At 35.4% G+C, this 20,398-nt stretch overlaps 3 protein-coding genes across 7 annotated transcripts in view; all 3 read left to right on the top strand.

Annotated features, from left to right (window-relative positions):
* The first annotated feature begins 5,528 nt into the window (after positions 1–5,528).
* LOC111492454 (pentatricopeptide repeat-containing protein At2g34400) lies at positions 5,529–8,006 on the top strand. The gene is made up of 2 exons (XM_023141796.1): positions 5,529–6,436; positions 6,755–8,006. Exons 1-2 carry the CDS (start codon positions 5,529–5,531, stop codon positions 7,704–7,706), a joined length of 1,860 nt encoding a protein of 619 aa, XP_022997564.1. The 3' UTR covers positions 7,707–8,006.
* Positions 8,007–13,394: 5,388 nt separating this feature from the next.
* Positions 13,395–18,364, top strand: LOC111492014 (putative inactive cadmium/zinc-transporting ATPase HMA3). 2 transcript variants are annotated; one of them, XM_023141159.1, is made up of 11 exons: positions 13,395–13,481; positions 14,142–14,415; positions 14,619–14,876; positions 14,969–15,066; positions 15,148–15,403; positions 15,492–15,629; positions 15,707–16,034; positions 16,120–16,322; positions 17,082–17,284; positions 17,357–17,948; positions 18,006–18,364. In XM_023141159.1, the coding sequence occupies exons 2-11, from the start codon at positions 14,193–14,195 to the stop codon at positions 18,161–18,163; spliced, it is 2,457 nt and encodes an 818-aa protein (XP_022996927.1). In that variant the 5' UTR covers positions 13,395–13,481; positions 14,142–14,192; the 3' UTR covers positions 18,164–18,364. The 2 variants fall into 2 exon arrangements, with proteins under 2 accessions (XP_022996927.1, XP_022996926.1); XM_023141158.1 differs by having other exon boundaries at positions 17,357–18,364.
* A 1,001-nt stretch (positions 18,365–19,365) lies between these two features.
* LOC111492015 (mediator of RNA polymerase II transcription subunit 22b-like) overlaps positions 19,366–20,398 on the top strand; it is a 4,160-nt gene continuing 3,127 nt past the window's right edge. For 3 of the 4 annotated variants that reach the window (XM_023141161.1, XM_023141162.1, XM_023141160.1), the window contains exons 1-2: positions 19,366–19,627; positions 19,834–19,899. In XM_023141161.1, coding sequence (XP_022996929.1) covers positions 19,481–19,627; positions 19,834–19,899 — 213 coding nt within the window. In that variant the 5' untranslated portion in view covers positions 19,366–19,480. The remainder of the gene's footprint in view (positions 19,628–19,833; positions 19,900–20,398) is intronic. The other variant, XM_023141163.1, reaches the window with a different exon arrangement.

Raw genomic sequence — 20,398 nt, 5'->3', positions numbered from 1 at the left:
TTAATATTCTTATCTTTGTGCATATTTGTCTCTAAGTTCAAATTAATTTCTCGATCTCGTTGATATATATTATATTAGGTTGGATAGGATTTCAATTCTATTTGGTTAGCTTTAAATTCGAGGTTGCATTGCAGTCGTACTTTTGTAGTTATTGTGTTACCATATAGAGTGTAGTTGTCACACATTGCTAAGCCTGGTGGTCGCCATTGTCAGCAACACGTGCAATCGAGAAACGTATGTTGAATGTAAAATGTGATGGAACTCTTGGGTTTTGAAGTAGAATATCTTCTCTTATTTTTAGGATTTAGTTTGTAATTTGTATTATCATTGTCATTCTTGAACTCCCTGTTACCATTCTTGAACTCCAAACTCCCATTGTCATTCTTGAACTCTCGAACTCTTGTTGCCATTTTTGAACTCCCAAACTCCCGTTTCTATTCTTGAGCTCCCGAACTCCCATTACCATTCTTGAACTCTCGAACTCCCGTTTCCATTCTTGAACTCCCAACCTTCCTTTGTCATTCTTAAACTCTGGTTGTCATTCTTAAACTTTGGACCTCCCGTTTCCATTCTTGAACTCCCAACCTTCCTTTGCCATTCTTGAACTCGAAACTGCCATCGCCAGCCATTCTTGAACTCTCGACCTCCCGTTGCAATTTTTGAACTCCCAAACTTCCGTTCCGTTGCCATTCTTGAACTCCTGTTACCATACTTGAACTCCAAACTCCCATTGCAATTCTTATACTCCCAAACTCCCGTTGCCATTCTTGAACTCTTGACCTTTCCTTGAACTCCCGAACTCTTGTTGTCATTCTTGAACTCCCAAACTCTCGTTGCCATTCTTGAACTTGCAACCTCCCGTTGAAATTTTTAAACTCCTATTGCAATTCTTGAACTCCAAACTACCGTTCTTATTCTTGAACTCCCGAACTCCTGTTGCCATTCTTGAACTCCCCAACTCCTATTGCCATTCTTGAACTCCTGTTGCCACTCTTGAACTCCTGACCTCCCTTTGCAATTCTTGAACTTCTGTTGCCATTCTTGGACTCCAAATTCCCATTGCCATTCTTGAACTTCAGAACTTCTGTTTCCATTCTTGAACTCCAAACTCTCGTTGCCATTCTTGAACTCCCGAACTTCTGTTGTCATACTTGAACTCCAAATTCATAGTGCCATTCTTATATTCCCGAACTCCCGTTGCCATTCTTGAACTCTCAACCTTCCATTGCCATTCTTGAACTCCCGAACTCCTGTTGCCATTCTTGAACTCTAAAACATTTGTTTCCATTCTTGAACTCCAAACTCCCGTTGTCATTCTTGAACTCCCGACCTTTCGTTGCCATTCTCGAACTTATGAAATCCTGTTACCATTCTTGAAATCCAAACTCTCGTTGCCATTCTTGAACTCTCGACCTCTCGTTGCCATTCTTGAACTCCCGAACTCCTGTTGCCATTCTTGAACTCCCAAACTCTTGATTCCATTCTTGAACTCTCGACCTTTCATTGCCATTCTTGAACTCCAAAATCCCATTACCATTCTTGAACTTCAAACTCCTGTTGCCATTTTGAACTCTCGAACTCCCATTGTCATTTTTGAACTCCAGTTGCCATACTTTAACTCCCAAATTTCTGTTTCCATTCTTGAACTCCCGACCTCCCGTTGCCATTCTTGAAGTTCCGACCTTCCGTTGCAAGTCTTAAACTCTTGAAATTCCATTCCTGTTCTTGAACTCCCAACCTCCTATTGCCATTCTTGAAATCCCGTTGCAAGTCTTGAACTCCTGAACTTCCGTTCCCATTCTTGAACTCCTGAACTCCCGTTGCCATTCTTGAACTCACGGCCTCCCATTGCCATTCTTGAACTCTCAACCTCCCGTTGCCATTCTTGAACTCCCGACCTCCCGTTTTCATTCTTGAACTCTCAAACTCTCGTTGTCATGCTCAAGTTTGTTATTACAAGGAGAAGACTCTTTGAAATTTGTGAAAGAATACTTGCAGCACACCTCTTGAACAAGGCTCCTTGAAAGTCTTTCGACAATTATTTATGACAACTGAGGAAAGGAGGGGTACATTAATGAACCGAGCCCACATCCGAGTGAAAGCGATCCTTAACATTGAATGACTAAGAAATACTTAAAAGAATTGAACGTCTGACCTATAACTACAAAAAAAACACCTTCCCGTTTTATGGCTCAATAATAGAAACTTCATAATTGAACGTGTTTTCGTGAAGCAATTCGATGTTGGTTGATCTCTTGAAAATTTCCATAGCATGCATGTGAGTGAGGATATAACATTTGAACTCCCGAATTCTCATCACCCCTATTGAAAGCTTGAACTCCCATGGCCATTGTTGAACTCCCAAACTCCCATTGCCATTCTTCAATTTCTAAATTTCCATTGAACCCCGAACTCCTATCGCCATTCTTGAACTCTCATTACCATTGACGATATCCGGTTGGCGTTGGTTCTCCATAGCTAGGGCACTCAACATCGTAGTTGTAGTAGCATTCCTTGCGGGGGGATCAAGTTACACATTGCGTCCTTTTGAGACTACTCAAATGACTCTAGCATGCAAATCTAAACACAATAAATGTATAGGAAAAAACTTTTGACTTCATAATATGCAACTTTCATTATAATATCCAAAATCTTCGGGATAAGCAACTATATGAATGACTATTTATAGCCTTGAAAATAAACTTTAAGGTAGGATCAATTGAAAGATTGTAACTCACATGTTCATCAATACCATAATTACCACCAACAAAATCTTGAAAATAAGATTCTAAAATTGATAGTACAATCTTTTCATCCACGGTGATGTTTTTGTGGCATGAATAAGACACATGATTTCATATCACAGGAGACACTAGGGCTTTGCATATGGCCTACACGCATTGTTGAAGGTTGGATTGGTTTAGTTCGTCTGACATGATTTAGTTCGATCTAGTCCAACAAGTTCGATTTGGTTCAACAAATTTAGTTGGTTTTTAAGATCAATATATTTAAGTTTCCTTTGTTTTAAGCTAGAATTTTCTTCGTTAAGACTAACTTAGGGCGTTCGGTTAGAAATTGACAAGTAAAAAATGCAATAGAAACAAAAAAAACTACCTTCCTTTCTTGAGACTCAATCATAGTAACTTTGTGGCTAAATGTGTTTTGCATGGAGTAATTCTGTGTTGGGTGACATTTTTTTTTTAGAATACATGTGAGTTAGTACAGACTCATGTTAGTATATCAAAATTGTCTTCACTTTTAAGAAGCGAAAAGTTGGTAATATGACAATGTCGCAGAGGAATATCGGGGATCATCAAGTGTCAAATCTGGATTCTGAATTCTGCGCATGGGTCATTACATTATCTATTTCGAAGGGACCCACCATTTTACTTTTTGGAGAGGGTTCAACATAACGGAAGATCACGACTTTTGTGAGTGTTCAGCACAATATGATACGGAGACATGGGCGCAATCTCGATTTAATACGAGCGGTGTATAGTAGATTAATTTTCAATGAGTTAACACAGGGGAAGCAAATTATTCAATAATTAATGTTCATGCTATTTCCACTCCCAACAATTATATATATATATATATAGATAATATATTTTAAGAATACAATTGTAATATTTTTAATTTTGTGTGACATTATTGGTGACGACACAACAAATCAGCTAAGATTATATGTACGATGTCTGAGGGAATGGGGGTGGTGCCAGTTACAGCCGGAAGTGATCCTGAGCCGTCAGATCTGTTCAAATGGTAATGGGCACTGTGATTGGCCAGGTCAAACAACACCCATCTGTCCGATTCTAATGAGGACACGTGTACGGCGAGAGATCCGAGGGGAATAATAATTATTAAGAAGAATTATAAAAAAGAAAAAAGCAAAATAAAGTGAAACAGAAAAAGTAAAATAAAGAAAATCTGGTCCCACACAAAAAGAGGAGCCCTCAGCCTTATCGATTTTCGTAAATAGGAAAATGCCCCTATTTTCATTCTTAAATATCGAATATGCCCCTCTAAATGTGGAAAATATTGAAAATTTATAATATTTTTATTTTATTTTATATAATTTACATGTAAATGAGAATTTCAAAATATAATAACATTTTCCTTATAAATTAGTTCCTATTATTTTATCAATAATTAATTTAATTTTTAATCCTATTATCTAACTTTTTTTGAATAACTATTCCATAAAATCAATTATTTTTTCCCCAAATAAATAGAAATTTATCATTGTAATTGCTTTAAAGCATTAAGTTTATAATAAATGTACAATTTGTTTGGTCAAAGCTATGATAATCAATTTATTTTCGGTTTTTTTATTAAAAAATTGAATTTACGATTTTATCCCTTCTTTAAATGCTCATTATAATTTGGAAGGGCTTACCTATGGATAACTTTAATTAATCCTTTTGTCTTTTCTTTTTCTACCCTTATAAAACTATTATTTATATTCTATATTTCCTGTTATACGACGGAGAGGAATCAAACTCATCTCTCGATCCATAATATATATATTTATATAGTTGGACCGGGACAAGGAACCTTCCTGTCCTCCTACGCTCTTATTTTCGTTTGCAATCCCACAAAAAAAAATCATTTATTTTTTTAAAGGATGGAATTTTTTTCAACTTAATTTATATATATTTTCATTTTTAATATAATTTATATTTGAAAAATATAAAATATCATAATAAATTCAATAATATTACTAATTTATTGACAAAAATATAATAATATAAATTTTCTTTTCAATATTACAACTTAATATTCTATATATATTACTTTTAATATAATATAGATATATTTATATTAATATGTGAAAAGTGAATGGAGTGAGGTGAGAAAATATGGTGAGCTTTTAAATTTTTTATTTAAACAGAGATTTTAAATTTAATTGATACGTGTAAGTTGAGCTATGCAGGGTAGTTATTTATATCTATATTAAAATTTGATTATCCATTTGAAAGGTTCAAACATTTGCATTATTATTTTTAAGAAATAAAATATAGTTAGGATAGGGTCTAATTAATTTATACCATTTTTATTTTTAAAAAATAACTTCGGAAAATAATAGATTTGGAACAAGTTGGTCACCAAACTCCCACCTCCCCCACTTTATGAATTGAAATTTTTAAAAGTTAAATCTTAAATATTTTTAATTGAAATCCTTGTTGGATGATGAAAGTCCCACATCGGTTAATTTAGGGAATGGTCATGGGTTTATAATTTAAGAATACACTCTTCATTGGTATGAGGCCTTTTGGGGAAGCCCAAAGCAAAGCCATGAGAGCTTATGTTCAAAGTGGACAATATCATACCATTGTGGAGAGTCGTGTTCGTTTAACGATCCTATTTTTGAAAACAAAAAAAACAATGCTTTTTACCATGGAAAATTTGGGCCTTAAAAGATCACAAAAGGCCCATTGGGCCTCAAATAAGGAAGGCCCAAAAATCCAAGAGTCAATTTCTGTTATATAATTTCAATTTTCCCCCTATCGTTTTAAACCTCAAAAGGAATGCTGAGAATAAAATCTTCTCCACATCTCATTTCCCGCTATCTCAACTTCGACAAAACACATTCAAAACCAAATCCCAATCGTCAAGCTCTTTCCGAAAAGCTTGTCACTTTCTTGCAACAATGTCTAAGCATCAAACAAATGAAGCAAATCCACAACCAGATGCTCACGAACTCAATTCACAAACCCAATTCGTTTCTCTACAAGGTTGTCGACCTCAAGGATTTCGCTTATGCGTCGGATTTCTTCTCGAAGATTCTCGAGCCCACCGAGTACGCTTTCAATGTCATGATACGTGGTCTCTCGACGACTTGGAATAAGTCTTCTCTTGCACTTGAATTCTATTCTCGAATGAAATTTCTGGGTTTGAAACCCAATAAGCTCACATACCCATTTCTGTTTATTGCGTGTTCGAATCTTTTGGCTGTTGAAAATGGACGGGTGGGTCATTCTTCTGTGATTAAACGTGGGTTGGATGAGGATGGTCATGTGAGTCATTCTTTGATTACGATGTATGCGAGGTGTGGGGAAGTGGGTGATGCACGGAAGGTGTTTGATGAAATTCCTGAGAAGGATTTGGTTTCGTGGAACTCTATGATTTCGGGTTACTCGAAGATGAGGCATGCTGTTGAGGCCGTGGGTCTGTTTAGTGATATGATGCAAGCTGGGTTTGAGCCCAATGAGATGACTTTAGTTAGTGTCTTGGGGGCTTGTGGAGAGCTGGGGGATTTGAAGCTTGGAACTTGGGTGGAGGAGTTTGTGATGGATAATCGGATGGTGTTGAATTCTTATATGGGTTCTGCATTGATCCATATGTATGGGAAATGTGGCGATTTAGTGTCAGCAAGGAGGATTTTTGATTCTATGAAGAAGAAAGATAAAGTTACCTGGAATGCCATGATCACTGGGCAAGTGAATCACCCACCTTCGCTTTGAATCTATACTTTATGTTATACTCTCTCTAGTATAAAAGGTTTCAATTTAGGCTCTTATATTCAAAAACTTTCAACAAAACCATTTTTGTTAGTGATGTTAGATATGGCTCATGATTAACTTATGTAGTATGATACTAAGTGAATTTGCACAAGAACTTGGAGGAGGAATTCAGCCACTCGGCTCAGATATTAGTGACTAAATCATGTACTTAGTTTAGATAATAATGTCCCTCTCTGTTCTAAAGTTTATGAAATCTTACTTTTTTCTTCTCCTCCAATCAATCAATGCAGATATGCGCAGAATGGAATGTCAGAGGAAGCTATCAAATTGTTCCAGGACATGAGAATAAGCAGCACAGCTCCAGATCAAATCACATTGGTAGGAACGCTTTCTGCCTGTGCTTCCATTGGAGCTCTTGACTTGGGAAAGCAAGTCGAGATCTATGCATCGGAAAGAGGCTTGCGAGACAACATTTATGTTTCTACTGCATTAGTTGACATGTACTCAAAATGTGGAAGCTTGGACAATGCATTTAGAGTTTTCGATGTCATGCCTCGAAAAAATGAGGTCTCCTGGAATGCTATGATATCTGCTCTTGCTTTCCATGGTCAAGCTCAAAAAGCCATGGCATTGTTCAACTCCATGTTAAATGAGGGTGGAGCTGCTTCCCCCAATGACATCACATTTGTAGGAGTACTTTCTGCTTGTGTGCATGCAGGATTAGTTGACGAAGGACGTCGGTTCTTTCACATGATGAGTTCATCATTTGGATTGGTACCGAAAATTGAGCATTACTCGTGTATGGTCGACCTTTTGTCACGAGCAGGACATTTGGAAGAAGCTTGGGACTTTGTCAAGAAGATGCCCGAAAAACCAGATGAAGTTATTCTCGGAGCATTGCTTGGTGCTTGTCAGAAGCGCAAGAATGTCGAGATTAGTGAGCGTGTAATGAAGCTACTCCTTGAATTGGAGCCTTCAAATTCTGGAAATTACGTAATATCGTCGAGATTATATGCAAATTTGAGAAGATGGGACGACTCAGCTAGGATGAGAATGTTAATGAAACAAAAGGGTGTTTCTAAGACTCCTGGTTGCAGCTGGATTGATATCAATTCACAACTTCATGAGTTTCATGCTGGTGATGTTTTGCATCAAGAGTGGATTGAAATCCAACAAATCCTAGACTTGTTGATTGATGATCTGAGGAGGGAAGGTTATATTCCTAATACCACTCTTCTTTAGCTAGACTAACTTTCATTCATGCTCATTGTTTTGTTCTGTAAGATGAAGTTCAAACACAAATTATACATCAAGACATCGACATTTGCGACCTAGAGCTGCTCGGGCGTCGTATTTATACCTGTTGAAGCCAAAAGAATTTGGTTCGGGGCCGAAAAATTCTGTAAGATGCTCCACAAATCTTCGTTTTGCTGATACTCGATATCCTTATGCACCTATATGTAGTTGTAACTTATATTATACATACTCATTGAGGAAGTTGGACCAGCATGAATGCATAATGAGTCGTTTTTTTATATGTAACGGCCCAAGCTCACAGTTAGCAAATATTATCTTTTTTGGGCTTTCTCTCAAGATTTTTAAAATGCGTCGGCTGGAGAGAGGTTTCCACACTCTTATAAAGAATATTTCGTTCTCCTCTCCAACTGATGTGAGATCTCACAATCTACCCCCTCCGGGTCCTAGCGTTCTTGCTGGCACTCGTTCCTTTCTCCAATCGATGTGAGACCCCCAATCCACCCCCTTCAGGGCCCAGCGTCCTTGCTGGCACATTGCCTTGTGTCCACCTCGCTTTGGAGTTCAGTCTCCTCGCTGACACATTGTCCAGTGTCTAGCTTTAATACCATTTGTAATCTTTAATGGTTCAGTCTCCTCGCTGACACATTGTCCAGTTGATTACATATAAATATTTTATTCAACCGAATTAACATAGCAATCTTAAATTGGGTGGTTGAATTTTCTTAGAAAATCATAAAAGTTTATGTTGAAAATGGCAGGTTTATAGGGTCAGTTTTCACTCTCTAAAACATGTAGGTAGTGCTGTTAGACCACTTGAGATAGAAAAATACTAAAGCCATCAAGAATCAACTCTGCATTTCAAATATTAGACTTGAAACATTACATTTTATCTATTGAACACTTTTGTATGTAAAAGATCAACTTTGCCACGATAAATAAGAGTAAAGTATATCTATTATTTTATGATTGCAATCCAATGAAAACCCAACAAATGAATCATGGTCTTTTAGCATATACATTTTTTTAATTTGATTTTGGCCAAGAACTCATATGGGGATAATATAAAAACATTTAATTCTAGTGCTTTTGGGCATGTGTTGCAACATTATTAGAATATTGGTAGTGGATTTGGACTTGGAATCCAACTTCCATTAAATTCCCCCCTCTTTCTCCCAATTCCATTGCAAATCTATTGGTACCACATTAAATTACTAAGATCCGGATTAGGGATGCTAAATATGGGATAATTATCACAAATTATGCATCTATTCTCCATTCTAAGCCATTAATTATGAGATATACATTCTTAGTGGCTTAATACCGAAATAGTTCTTGGGTAGAAGTACTATCGTTATCTGATACATGAATAATCTAATATGTGTATTTATTAATTAAGTACATGGATATCTCATAGATATGTATCTCGTAATTCATATATATATATGTATATATCTTTGATATTATATAACTATCGATCTGTTAATCATCTCTATATATAATATAAAATATATAAAAGTCAATAAAAGGCAGGTGATTTATTTAATGAAAAGTTCAAATTTGTTCCACTGCCTGCCACTACACAAACCATGGAGCCTTTGCCTTTGAAATCTTGTGCTATCAACTTCAATGTGTACTTTTCCTCATAAATTCTAACCAACATTACAACTATTTTAATAAACAAAAATGTTCCAATTATGTTTAAAATAAGTTATCCACATACCATATAAATTTAAATTAGTTTATTTTCAAAATACCATATTTAAATATATATATATATATATATATAAAGAATATATCTAGTCACTAAACTTCATGCTTATGCTTTGGTTTTGTTAATAACATTTGTAAGCGTCTTTCATTCATTTAGTTAAAAGATTAAGGACTAAAACGGTAAAACTAACAAATATTATCTACTTTCGCATATTACGTATTATTGTCAGTCTCACGGTTTTAAAATATGTCTGTTAGGGAGAGGTCTCCACACCCTATAAAGAATGCTTTGTTCCCCTTTGCAACCAATGTGAGCTGACTGTTCACCTTTATATGGTTAGGGCGGTGTGTCATTGTATTTTCACTGGCAATCCAAATTGTGAGATCCCACATCAATTGAAGAGGAGAACGAAACATTCTTTATAAAGAGGTAGAAACTTCTCCCTAATAGACGCATTTTAAAACCGTGAGGCTGACGACGATGCGAGGCACTGGTCGGAGTAGGATGAGATCCTTTTCATAGTAGACACATTTTAAAATTGTGAGACAGATGACGATACGTAAGACGCCAAAACGAACCATATTTATTAGTGGTAGACTTGAGCTGTTACAAAACCTAAAATTTAAAATGTCGAGATATGTTCCGTATGATATTTAATGGAGAGCACTAAAACATATAATATAATAATTGGAAAAACAAATGAGAAAGGGGTTTAGAAAAGTAGTGATGGGTGGGATTCTCCAATGAACATGTAAAGATGTGTAGAGAAAATGATCATAAAAAGCATAGTGGAAATAATATCAATATGCATTTAGAGTGGGAAGGGAGGCAAACAACTTTACAAACATCACACAAACCCATGCCTTTACCAACCCCTTCCTATCTTTGCTTCTTTCTCAATTATTTCTTTCAATAATTTGCCACTAAGCTTATATTTATAATCATTTCGATTCAAAATAATTCAAAATTTTGTCACGATTTAGTGTTATTGGTCAAATTAAAAAAATCTAAACAATCTCAACTTTAAATATATATATTATTGTCTCTTATTCCTTTTTTTAATACGGGTCAAAAAGTATTTCAGCTCGATTCAACTCAATCCAATTCGTGAATGCTTCTAAATATCGTAGTTTTGGTTATATTTTTATATATATAAAAATAAAAACTAAATTTAAAAGAGTCGTTAAATAAATAAGCAATTTAAATAGTTATCAAACGACCCTAAAAAGGTCAGAATACTTTTGAAAAGTGCTAATTTGGAGAGTAGGCGATGAATCAAATATGAATGAAGTCAACCTCGGATAGATTTAAAATATTTTAATTTTATAAGAGATTGGAATATTTTTTTTATTTGCAAAAAGGTCCCAAATCATTGGCCAAACTCCCAACTGCCCCAAAGTTTTCAATAATTAATATAATTATATATTTAATATTAAAAGATTATGGAGGAAAATAATTTTTTTAAGATTCCAAAAAAAAAAAAAAAACTTTGTTACAAAAAATAATGTCATTATTCTAAGGAATAAAAAGGAAACAATATTTTATTAATTATTCTGTACCATAGAAAAGGAAACAAGTTGATATTGACTAAAATAATAAAGTTATAAAATAAAAAAAAATAAAAAAACTAATTTTAGTTTTCTATTTTAAAAATTTATTTGAGTTTTTAAATTTTTTATACAACCGAGAGAAAACATATTGGCTAGTGATTAGGAGGTCCTAATATTTGAGTGAACGGGATACCAAAGGCCTCTATCCTCCCATCCCTATGGTAGAGCTTGTTTTGATTCTTACATGTTGTTAACGAGTTACAACAATGACTTTTTGTATTGTCAAAGAGTTGAACAATGTAAATAGATAACGAGTGACTAATCAAATTGATTGGGTCATGTAGGAACAAGGTTCAAGTTTACCGGTCTGTTAGGATGCCTCAATTGCATACATCACTGCATTTTCACTTAACACCTATCATGATGATAAATAGCTCATCCTGCTATGAACTTCTCTTGAATTCTCAAAATTACTTTTGTAGCTCCATCCACACAAGAGCAGATAACTCATCGATGTCTCAACTGTGCTACTACTTAGATGCTTTTAGTAGTTATCTGCTATGCACTTAACTACTTAATGTTTATCGTGCGTGGTGTAAAAGAAATACAGACTACATCGAATTATGTTTATGGTAAGTATATTAAGCACACTCGATCATATTATGTTCTATAATTTTTGCATTTATTACCTATAGCGGAAGGAAAACAAGATTCGTTCATCAAAAGATTGAACCACTAAATTTAAATCCCAATCATATTATAATGTTGTCTCATCACTACAAAAAAGAAAGGGCCTTCTTTAATTTTGTTGAATGTCTTTTCATGTTTTTCTTTACTTCTTTCATTTTCATAAAAAAAAAACCATTTTTTTTAATGCTTTTTAGGGTTTTCTTTTCATACCAAATTATTGAATTACATCCCAATTATCGCTAAATTATGATCATAAGCACGTACACATTAAGACCATATCGGAATGAAAACAATCTTGAAGATAGAATGACTAAGAAAGACTCTCATTTTTCTTTTTGCTGGTTTAGTCATATGAACTTCAAAAGTAGCGTATTTTTTTTAGGAAGCATGCATTTTAAATCTTGTCCGGTATGAACGGAAGATTTTTAAATTGGGGGATTTTAAAAGTTGACGTACCAAAAGAAAAAGAAAAACAAAAAACGTAAATCAAAATTTTAATTTTTAAAAGACCAAGTACAAAGACAATAAAATAATTAAGGAATAATTAAAATTAAGATAAAGTAATTAAAGAATATCAAGTTTATTAATTAGTGTTGGATGTATTTTCTAGAATATATTTTAAAAACATTATTTTGTAGACTACTTTTTAAAAATGATTTTATTTTCTTTTTAATTAAAAAAATATATTTAGAAATCCATGTTCCATGGGTCCCTTTACATTTCCTAAACAAATGTCACCCACAATATTACCATTTATAATTGGCTATCCTCAACTTGTATTTCTTTATTTATTTAATTCTTAATTCTTAAACTTTTTCACATATTTATTCGATAAATATTCATTGATTAAGCACTAACAACAATAAAGTTTATATATGAGATTCGAACATAAATATAAAGATAGTACGATATAAATATGAGTATTAGAGGCCAATAATACATATCCAATTTTCATAAGAACATTGTAAAGGACAATGTAGCAAAAGGTAAAGAATTAGCATGGAGTTTTAAGGAGTTATTATTTATCGAGTAAATATCTTGTTTCTATGTGAGGCTTAGGGTTTAAAACGAGCTCTAAATTTAGTGATTCTCGATCTAAAATTTAATAATAACGACCTATGCCTTAGATTCAGAATTCAGATTCAACACTTAATGACCCTAACATTTTCTTGCATCTCCGGCAACATGACTCCTTGTTTCTAAGAGTGAAAACTATTCCCACATATCAACACAAGTCATTTCAACATGCAAATATTCAATTTCAAATTTTCGATGATTGAGCCACAAAAAAAGAATGTCTTCAAAATCACTCTCATTCAAATGTGATTTTAGTTCATTCATATACTTCTCGTTTATTCGAGTCTCACGTGAATGTCCTACCAGTTTCGTTGGCAAGGATCAAATAAAACTTGTTTTTGGGTATTAAATTCATACATGCATATGGATATGATCAATGTAGATGAGTTAGAGAATATATGCGAAACGAAAAGGGTAAGAAAAACAAGAAGATAGGTGGAATCACATGTGGTTTCCAAATTGGTTTAGGTAGAGAGAGATGATGATGATGATGTGGGTTTCCCACTAATCTATGTCTCATCCAACCCCTAAGCTTTGTTTATATTATGTTGTTTGGAATTGTATTCCTTTGAATATACTTTCATATTGTTCTTTATTATTGTTCATGATTATTTTTGTTTTTTGATGATTCCCTCATGAATGCCCCCACCATTGATTCCTTCTACTACTTAAGGTGTGTGAGGTTTGTTCTTCTCTTGCATCAACAACAACCCTTTTGCCTTCCTCTCTAAGGTTTGCTTCATCTTGCTTCAAATTTTCAATTGTTATAAGCTATAACTTTCTTTTTCATTCCTATTACCTTTTCCTTTTTTAATACTACAAATCTCTCTCAAACTCATTTCAACTATTGTTTTTTTGAACCCTTTTTGTATCAACTTATGTGTCGATGTTCTATTCGATGGGATGATATATAAATCAAATAAAAATTATCTTTTGGAGAGATGGTTGATGGCACTCTAGTCTTGAAAACTAGTATAGTTCGAAACAAAGAACTATCGAGAGTATGAATCTCTCTCCTTAGCGAATAAATTTTTTTATTTATTTTATTGGTTTTGCCCGGCTCGGTATCATAAATGAAGAAAGGAAAAAAGAATACTTGATATATCTGTCGACATGTTTGAGAGTGATTTTGAAATGGTTAAAACTTTTTTTGTCTGTTTAAAATTACACCAAACTGTTTTTTTTATTGTGTAGAACTGACATGTTCAAAACGGTTAAAACTACCCGGATATTGTTTTTATTGGGTAGAGAATCATGTTTACATTGGTTTTGAATGATACCATTTCAAAATCACTATCAGACATACGAAAAGCAAAGCAAAAAGAACGTTTTTTTTCGAGCTTTTGAAGGATATGAAGAGTGTTAAAAAGAAGTACATGTATATTTTTGTAGGGAAAGTTGGAGAAAATTTGTTTGAGAAAGAAAAAGGAGAAGACAATAATAATGGTGGGTGAGGTGGCAATGGAGAAGAATAAGAAAGTAAGGGGAGAGAACAAATTTGAAAGAAGCCATTTTGATGTGTTGGGAATTTGCTGTTCTTCAGAAGTCCCTCTCATTGAAAACATCCTCAAACCCCTCGAAGGAATCAAACAAATCTCTGTTATTGTCCCAACAAGAACTCTCATTGTCGTTCATGATTCCCTCCTCGTTTCTCAGCTTCAAATCGGTATTCTTCTTTCCTTTGATAATATATATTTTAATAAGTTGAACTCTCTTCAAATTGGTTTATTAAATAATTCATTTAAGTTTAACTTTTTAATTTATTTCATAGAAATCTCTAACATAAAAAATGTTTAAAAAGTCCGATCGAAACCTATCAACGATAGACTTATATCACTGATCGAGATCGTTTGTTATCGAACTTGATAGTGAAAGCACTAAATGAAGCAAGATTGGAGGCAAATGTACAAGTAAATGGAAAGGGAATTAGCAAGAAGAAATGGCCAAGTCCTTTTGCAATAGCCAGTGGGTTGCTTCTAACAGCATCCTTTTTGAAGTATGTCTACCACCCATTGCGGTGGCTGGCCATCGCTGCGGTCGCCGCGGGCATCTTTCCCATTCTCCTAAAAGCCATTTCCGCCGTTCGCCATCTCAGGATCGATGCCAACATTCTTGCCATTGTTGCTGGTAAAGTTTCGTTCTTGGGCGTTCGTCAAAATTAAGATCGAAAAGTCGAGTTTATGTTTGATATGTGTATGAACTTTGTTGTATTACGGTAGTGGTGGGGACAATTAGTATGAATGACTACATGGAAGCTGGGAGCATAGTGTTTTTGTTTTCCATTGCTGAATGGCTGGAGTCAAGAGCAAGCCACAAGGTTAGCAAAACAATGATTATGAATTCAAAATGGGTTTAGTTTAAAGTGAATTGTGTTAATGAAAAAGTTGAATTGAATTAGGCCAATGCTGCAATGTCCTCGCTCATGAGCCTGGCCCCTCAAAAGGCCATCATAGCTGAAACTGGAGAGGTTGTGGCGGTAAAAGAGGTGGAATTGAAGAGTGTGTTGGCAGTGAAGGGTGGTGAAGTTATTCCCATTGATGGCATTGTTGTGGATGGAAAATGTGATGTTGATGAGAAAACTTTGACTGGAGAAACTTTCCCAGTTCCCAAACTTAAAGATTCTCTCGTTTGGGCTGGTACCATCAACTTAAATGGTATTATATCTCCTTTACGTCTCTACTTTCGGTTACAATTTTGAACGATATTCCTTCTCTTTTAGGTCATCCATTGATTCTTTTGTAGGTTATATTAGTGTTCAAACCACTGTTGTTGCTGAAGACTGCGTGGTCGCAAAAATGGCTGAGTTTGTCGAAGAAGCTCAAAACAACAAATCAAAAACTCAGAGATTCATTGATGAATGTGCCAAATATTACACTCCAGGTACCCCTTACACATCTTATCCCAAAACCATCACTTTGGAATTCAAGCTCAAAAACACAGCATGTTTTTGTATGCAGCTGTCGTTGTCATATCAGCTTGTGTAGCAGCCATTCCAGCTGCATTCAGAGTTCACAATCTCAGCCATTGGTTTCACTTAGCTCTGGTGGTCTTGGTGAGTGCATGTCCCTGTGCCCTTATCCTCTCCACCCCGGTCGCCGCCTTCTGCGCCCTCACGAAGGCCGCCATGGCCGGTGTTCTCATCAAAGGCAGCGACCACCTTGAAGTTCTTGCAAAGATTAAGGTTGTAGCCTTCGACAAGACTGGCACAATCACCAGAGGTGAATTTGTTGTAACAAATTTTCAAGCTCTACGAGATGATATCAGCTTCCACACCTTACTTCATTGGTAATTGCACAAAAAACGTGTCACCCAATTCCCTAATACATTGAAATTTTCATTTTATTGATTGAAGTGTTTATGTTTAAATAAGGGTTTCAAGCATTGAGAGCAAATCAAGCCATCCAATGGCAGCTGCCCTTGTCAACCATGCAAAGCTGCTTTCTATTGATATTAAACCTGAAAAAGTTGAGGAATTTGAGAACTTTCCAGGAGAAGGTGTTCGTGGGAAGATTGATGGGAAGGATATTTACATTGGAAGTACAAAAATTGCTGCCCGAGCTGGCTGCTCGTCAGGTTTATGATCAAACCTTCTTTTATCACCAAGCATGTTTTCAGTTACGAATCACGACCCTTCACAATAGTATGATATTGTCTACTTTGAACTTATACTCCCATCGAAAAAAGTACACTATAAAGTCTCCCCTAAGGCCTATAGAGGCCTAGAACAGCCTCCCCTTAATTGAGGCTCGACTCCTTCTCTAGAGTCCTCAAACAAAGTACACCATTTTTCGACACTTGAGGATTTTATTGACATGACTAAGTAGGGCATAGCTCTAATACCATGTCTGTAATCACGACCCTCCACAATGGTGTGATGTTGTTCACTTTGAGCATATGCTCTCATGACTTTGTTCAGGGTTTCCTTAAAAGACTTCATACCAATGGAGATGTATTCCTCACTTATAAATTTATGATCATTTCCTAAATTAGTCAACGTGGAACTCCTTCCCAAAAAAGTATACTATAGAGTCTCCTCTGGAGCCCTTGAACAACCTCCCCTTAATCGATGCTCGACTCTTTCTCTGGAGTCCTCGAACAAAGTACACCCTTTGTTTGACACTTGAGTCACTTTTGATTACACCTTCGAGGCTAGCAACTTATTTGTTCGACACTTGAGGATTCTATTGACATGGCTAAGTTAAGGACATAGCTCTGAGAATTCACAACCTTCCATAATAGTAGGATACTTTTGGACATAAGCTCTCTTGACTTTGCTTTAGGCTTTGCTTTAGGCTTCCCAAAAAAAACTTAATATAAACTTAATTTCTTCAGCTATGAAGTTAGACGAGGAAATGAAACAAGGCCAAACCCTTGGATATGTATTTTGTGGGGAGATGGCTGTTGGAGCCTTTGGTCTTTCGGATTCTTGTCGGTCAGGAGCTAAAGAAGCCATGGAGCAGCTCAAGAGTCTTGGCATTAAAACAGCTATGCTCACTGGGGACTGTAGTGCAGCCGCCATGCACGCCCAACAACAGGTTTTTTTTGTTCATATTTTTGTTAAGTGAAATTTGAATCATTCAACGTTCATAAGGATGAGTGGTTTGCAGCTGGAGAACGCGGTTGATGTAATCCATTCAGAGCTTCTTCCAAAGGAGAAAGCAAATATGATAAAAGAATTCAAAAGGGATTATGGAGCAACCGCCATGGTTGGCGATGGCTTAAATGATACCCCAGCATTAGCCATAGCTGATATTGGCATATCAATGGGCATTTCTGGTTCACCTCTCGCTACTCAAACTGGGAATGTCATCTTAATGTCAAATGACATCACAAAAATCCCACAAGCCATCAAACTAGCTAGGAAATCTCATGCAAAAGTTGTTCAAAATGTCATTTTGTCAATCACTACCAAGATTGCAATCCTTGGCTTGGCCATCGCCGGACATCCGCTCGTTTGGGCGGCCGTTCTCGCCGATGTCGGTACCTGCCTATTGGTCATCTTGAACAGCATGCTTCTCTTGAGAGGAAGTGATCATAAGCATGGGAACAAATGTTGCAAATCTTCCAAGCTATGCTCGATGAAACATGGACGATGTGATGGTAGTAACACTCGACCCTCTCATCATCATCATCATCACGATCATCATCACCATAGTCATCGATGTCATGTCGTTGATGATAAATCGCCTAGTCGAGAAAATCATGTCCATAAGCATTGTTGTGAGAAAAAGGATCATAATCTTCAGCTTCCTCAAGATCACAATGGAGATTGTGGGGATAAATTTCATCACAATCATTCAAACAATGGGAATTGTTCAAAGAAAGTTGGTGAACCCAATTGTAATTGCCACTCACATCATGTAGCTATCGACATACATGAAGGTATTGACTGTGAGAGAATAGAGAAGCAATAAGAAGTTTCTTATGAGGAAGCAATGATTGGTGGAGTATGATGCGATGATATGAAATAAGGCGTCTTAGCCAAAGACTTCGATGTAGATGGAGAGTGTACTCTGTATGTTGTTCTAAAATGACAACTAAATAGAGGATTAATGATCGAATCTAGAGATATTTCCGTTATTATATTGATAGTCAAGAGAGTTACAACTTTTCAATTGATCATGAGCTTGTTTCAAGCCGTGAACTTGTTCCTATAACTTTCTTGTCTTTAGATTTGCATGAATCATTCAATTAGCATCCATGCTCGTAATGCCTTTCCAATTTAAACCAATTTTCACTATCATCTAAATGTTGTTTTTAGCTTGGACAAAGCCACCAAGAATTTAGCCATATGTAAGGCTAACTTCCCCGATTTCTCCGATTTTACTTTTAGTTTGAATACAATTAGGGCTAGAGTTAAAAGTTTCTCGTTACTATTGTTTCTTATAGGTAGCTAGGAAGGAGTCACTCTACTGTCACACCACACATGAGACTGATTGTGCAACTGAAGGGAATCAACTATTCATGCACACATCACAACACATTGATGTTTGTTTGATTTCTATTGCTTGTTATGTTCTATTGGTATGAAACTTTTTCCTTACTATGACTTCGGCTACAATACTTTAGCACGTGGACGTAAGCGGAAACAGGAGAAGCAGAGGAGAGGTAGGGAGAGAGGTCTTTCATGGACTAGATCCAGGATCCGAGAAAAAATAGTCTTTCCCTTGTTTCATCTATCAAAGGGTGTCCCGTGTCTAGGTTCCTATTTATAGAAATTGTGAGAAAATATCTTATACACTTAAAATAATGTATTATATATATATATATATATATATATTATAGTATTTAAATTAATTAAATATATATTTTATGTTTTAATAGTTAAGGTATCAAATATAATAAACATATTTTTCTTTGAAATATTAATCCAAACGGAGTGTTAAATTGAGCTAACATGAGACCTTATGAACTTAGCTCCAAAGTAAATTTTTAATTAATCAATAAAAAAAAAATATTTATCTCTTTTTAAATAAATTTAAATTTCTTGTTTTACAAATATTAGATCTATTAGTGAATTGTTGTTGATATTTTTGTGGACTAAGTTTCTGTAAGAGCCCATTAAGAGCCCATTGTCAAGCCCATCTCCATTATTCGATTTCAAAGCCTCCCTAGGGTTTCAATAGCTTCAATGGTGCTTCTTCTTCCCCGACATTTCTACTTCTCTCTCTTTTCAATTACCTTGCCGCCATTGCAGAGCTGATTCAATTGCCATTTCCATTTTTATTATTATGAACAAAGGCATTGGTGGTGGAACTGGTCCCACCGCAGCGGCTGCTGCGGCGGCAGCTCAGAAACAGAAACTGCTTCTTCAGAGAGTCGAAACCGATATAGCCAACATTGTCGACAATTTCACCCATCTTGTCAACGTCTCTAGGGTAACGCTCCTCTTTCCTTTTCTTTTTTGTCTTTAATTTTATTACTTGCTTTTGCTTCATTGTTTTCTCAACTCAATTCTTCTTCTACGACTTGGAATGGGAAATTTGTCATGTAATTCTCTTTTGGTTGGTTGTTTTCCTGTTCTTGATTGAACGATCCCATGTTTGGAATCCATAATTCAAACTTAGCGTTCACGTTTCCTTAGGTGAACGATCCACCTGTTAGGAATTCACAGGAATCTTTCATGATGGAAATGCGTGCGTCCAGAATGGTAAGATAATAATTTTTCCTTTGTTTACCTACTGCTTTTGCCAAGCTTATTTTAACTTCTGGATAGATAGCTCTCTGTTTCCTTCCACAATTGAATGACAATCATCTCATATGTTATTTGAAGCCTTGATTCCTAGGGATTTATTGATTTTTCAATAAAATCAAATGCTTCTGCATCTCTTCCAGTATGTATTTCTTCTCCTTCACCAGCAATTCCAAGCAAATTCTCTTCTTTGATTAACGTCTATGGTCTTCAAATTCGTAATCCTCAGGCGCTACCAATTGGTTCTCAGATAAATTTACTTGAGTTACTATTTTTAGCTTGAGCAGTGAAAGTTATCTCGTGGAATACTAGAGACCTTGGGGATCGTTCTAAAAGAACAACATTGAAAAACTCATTCAACGTCACTGACTTGATATGGTGTTGATTCATGAGACAAAGATTGCTTTTTTTTTTTTTTTTTTTTTTTTTTTTTTTTTTTTTTTTTTTTTTTTTTTTT

The sequence above is a fragment of the Cucurbita maxima genome, unplaced genomic scaffold (assembly GCF_002738345.1).
Source record: "Cucurbita maxima cultivar Rimu unplaced genomic scaffold, Cmax_1.0 Cma_Scf00017, whole genome shotgun sequence".
In the NCBI taxonomy this organism is placed as follows: domain Eukaryota; kingdom Viridiplantae; phylum Streptophyta; class Magnoliopsida; order Cucurbitales; family Cucurbitaceae; genus Cucurbita; species Cucurbita maxima.
This window is presented reverse-complemented; position numbering and strand designations above follow the sequence as displayed.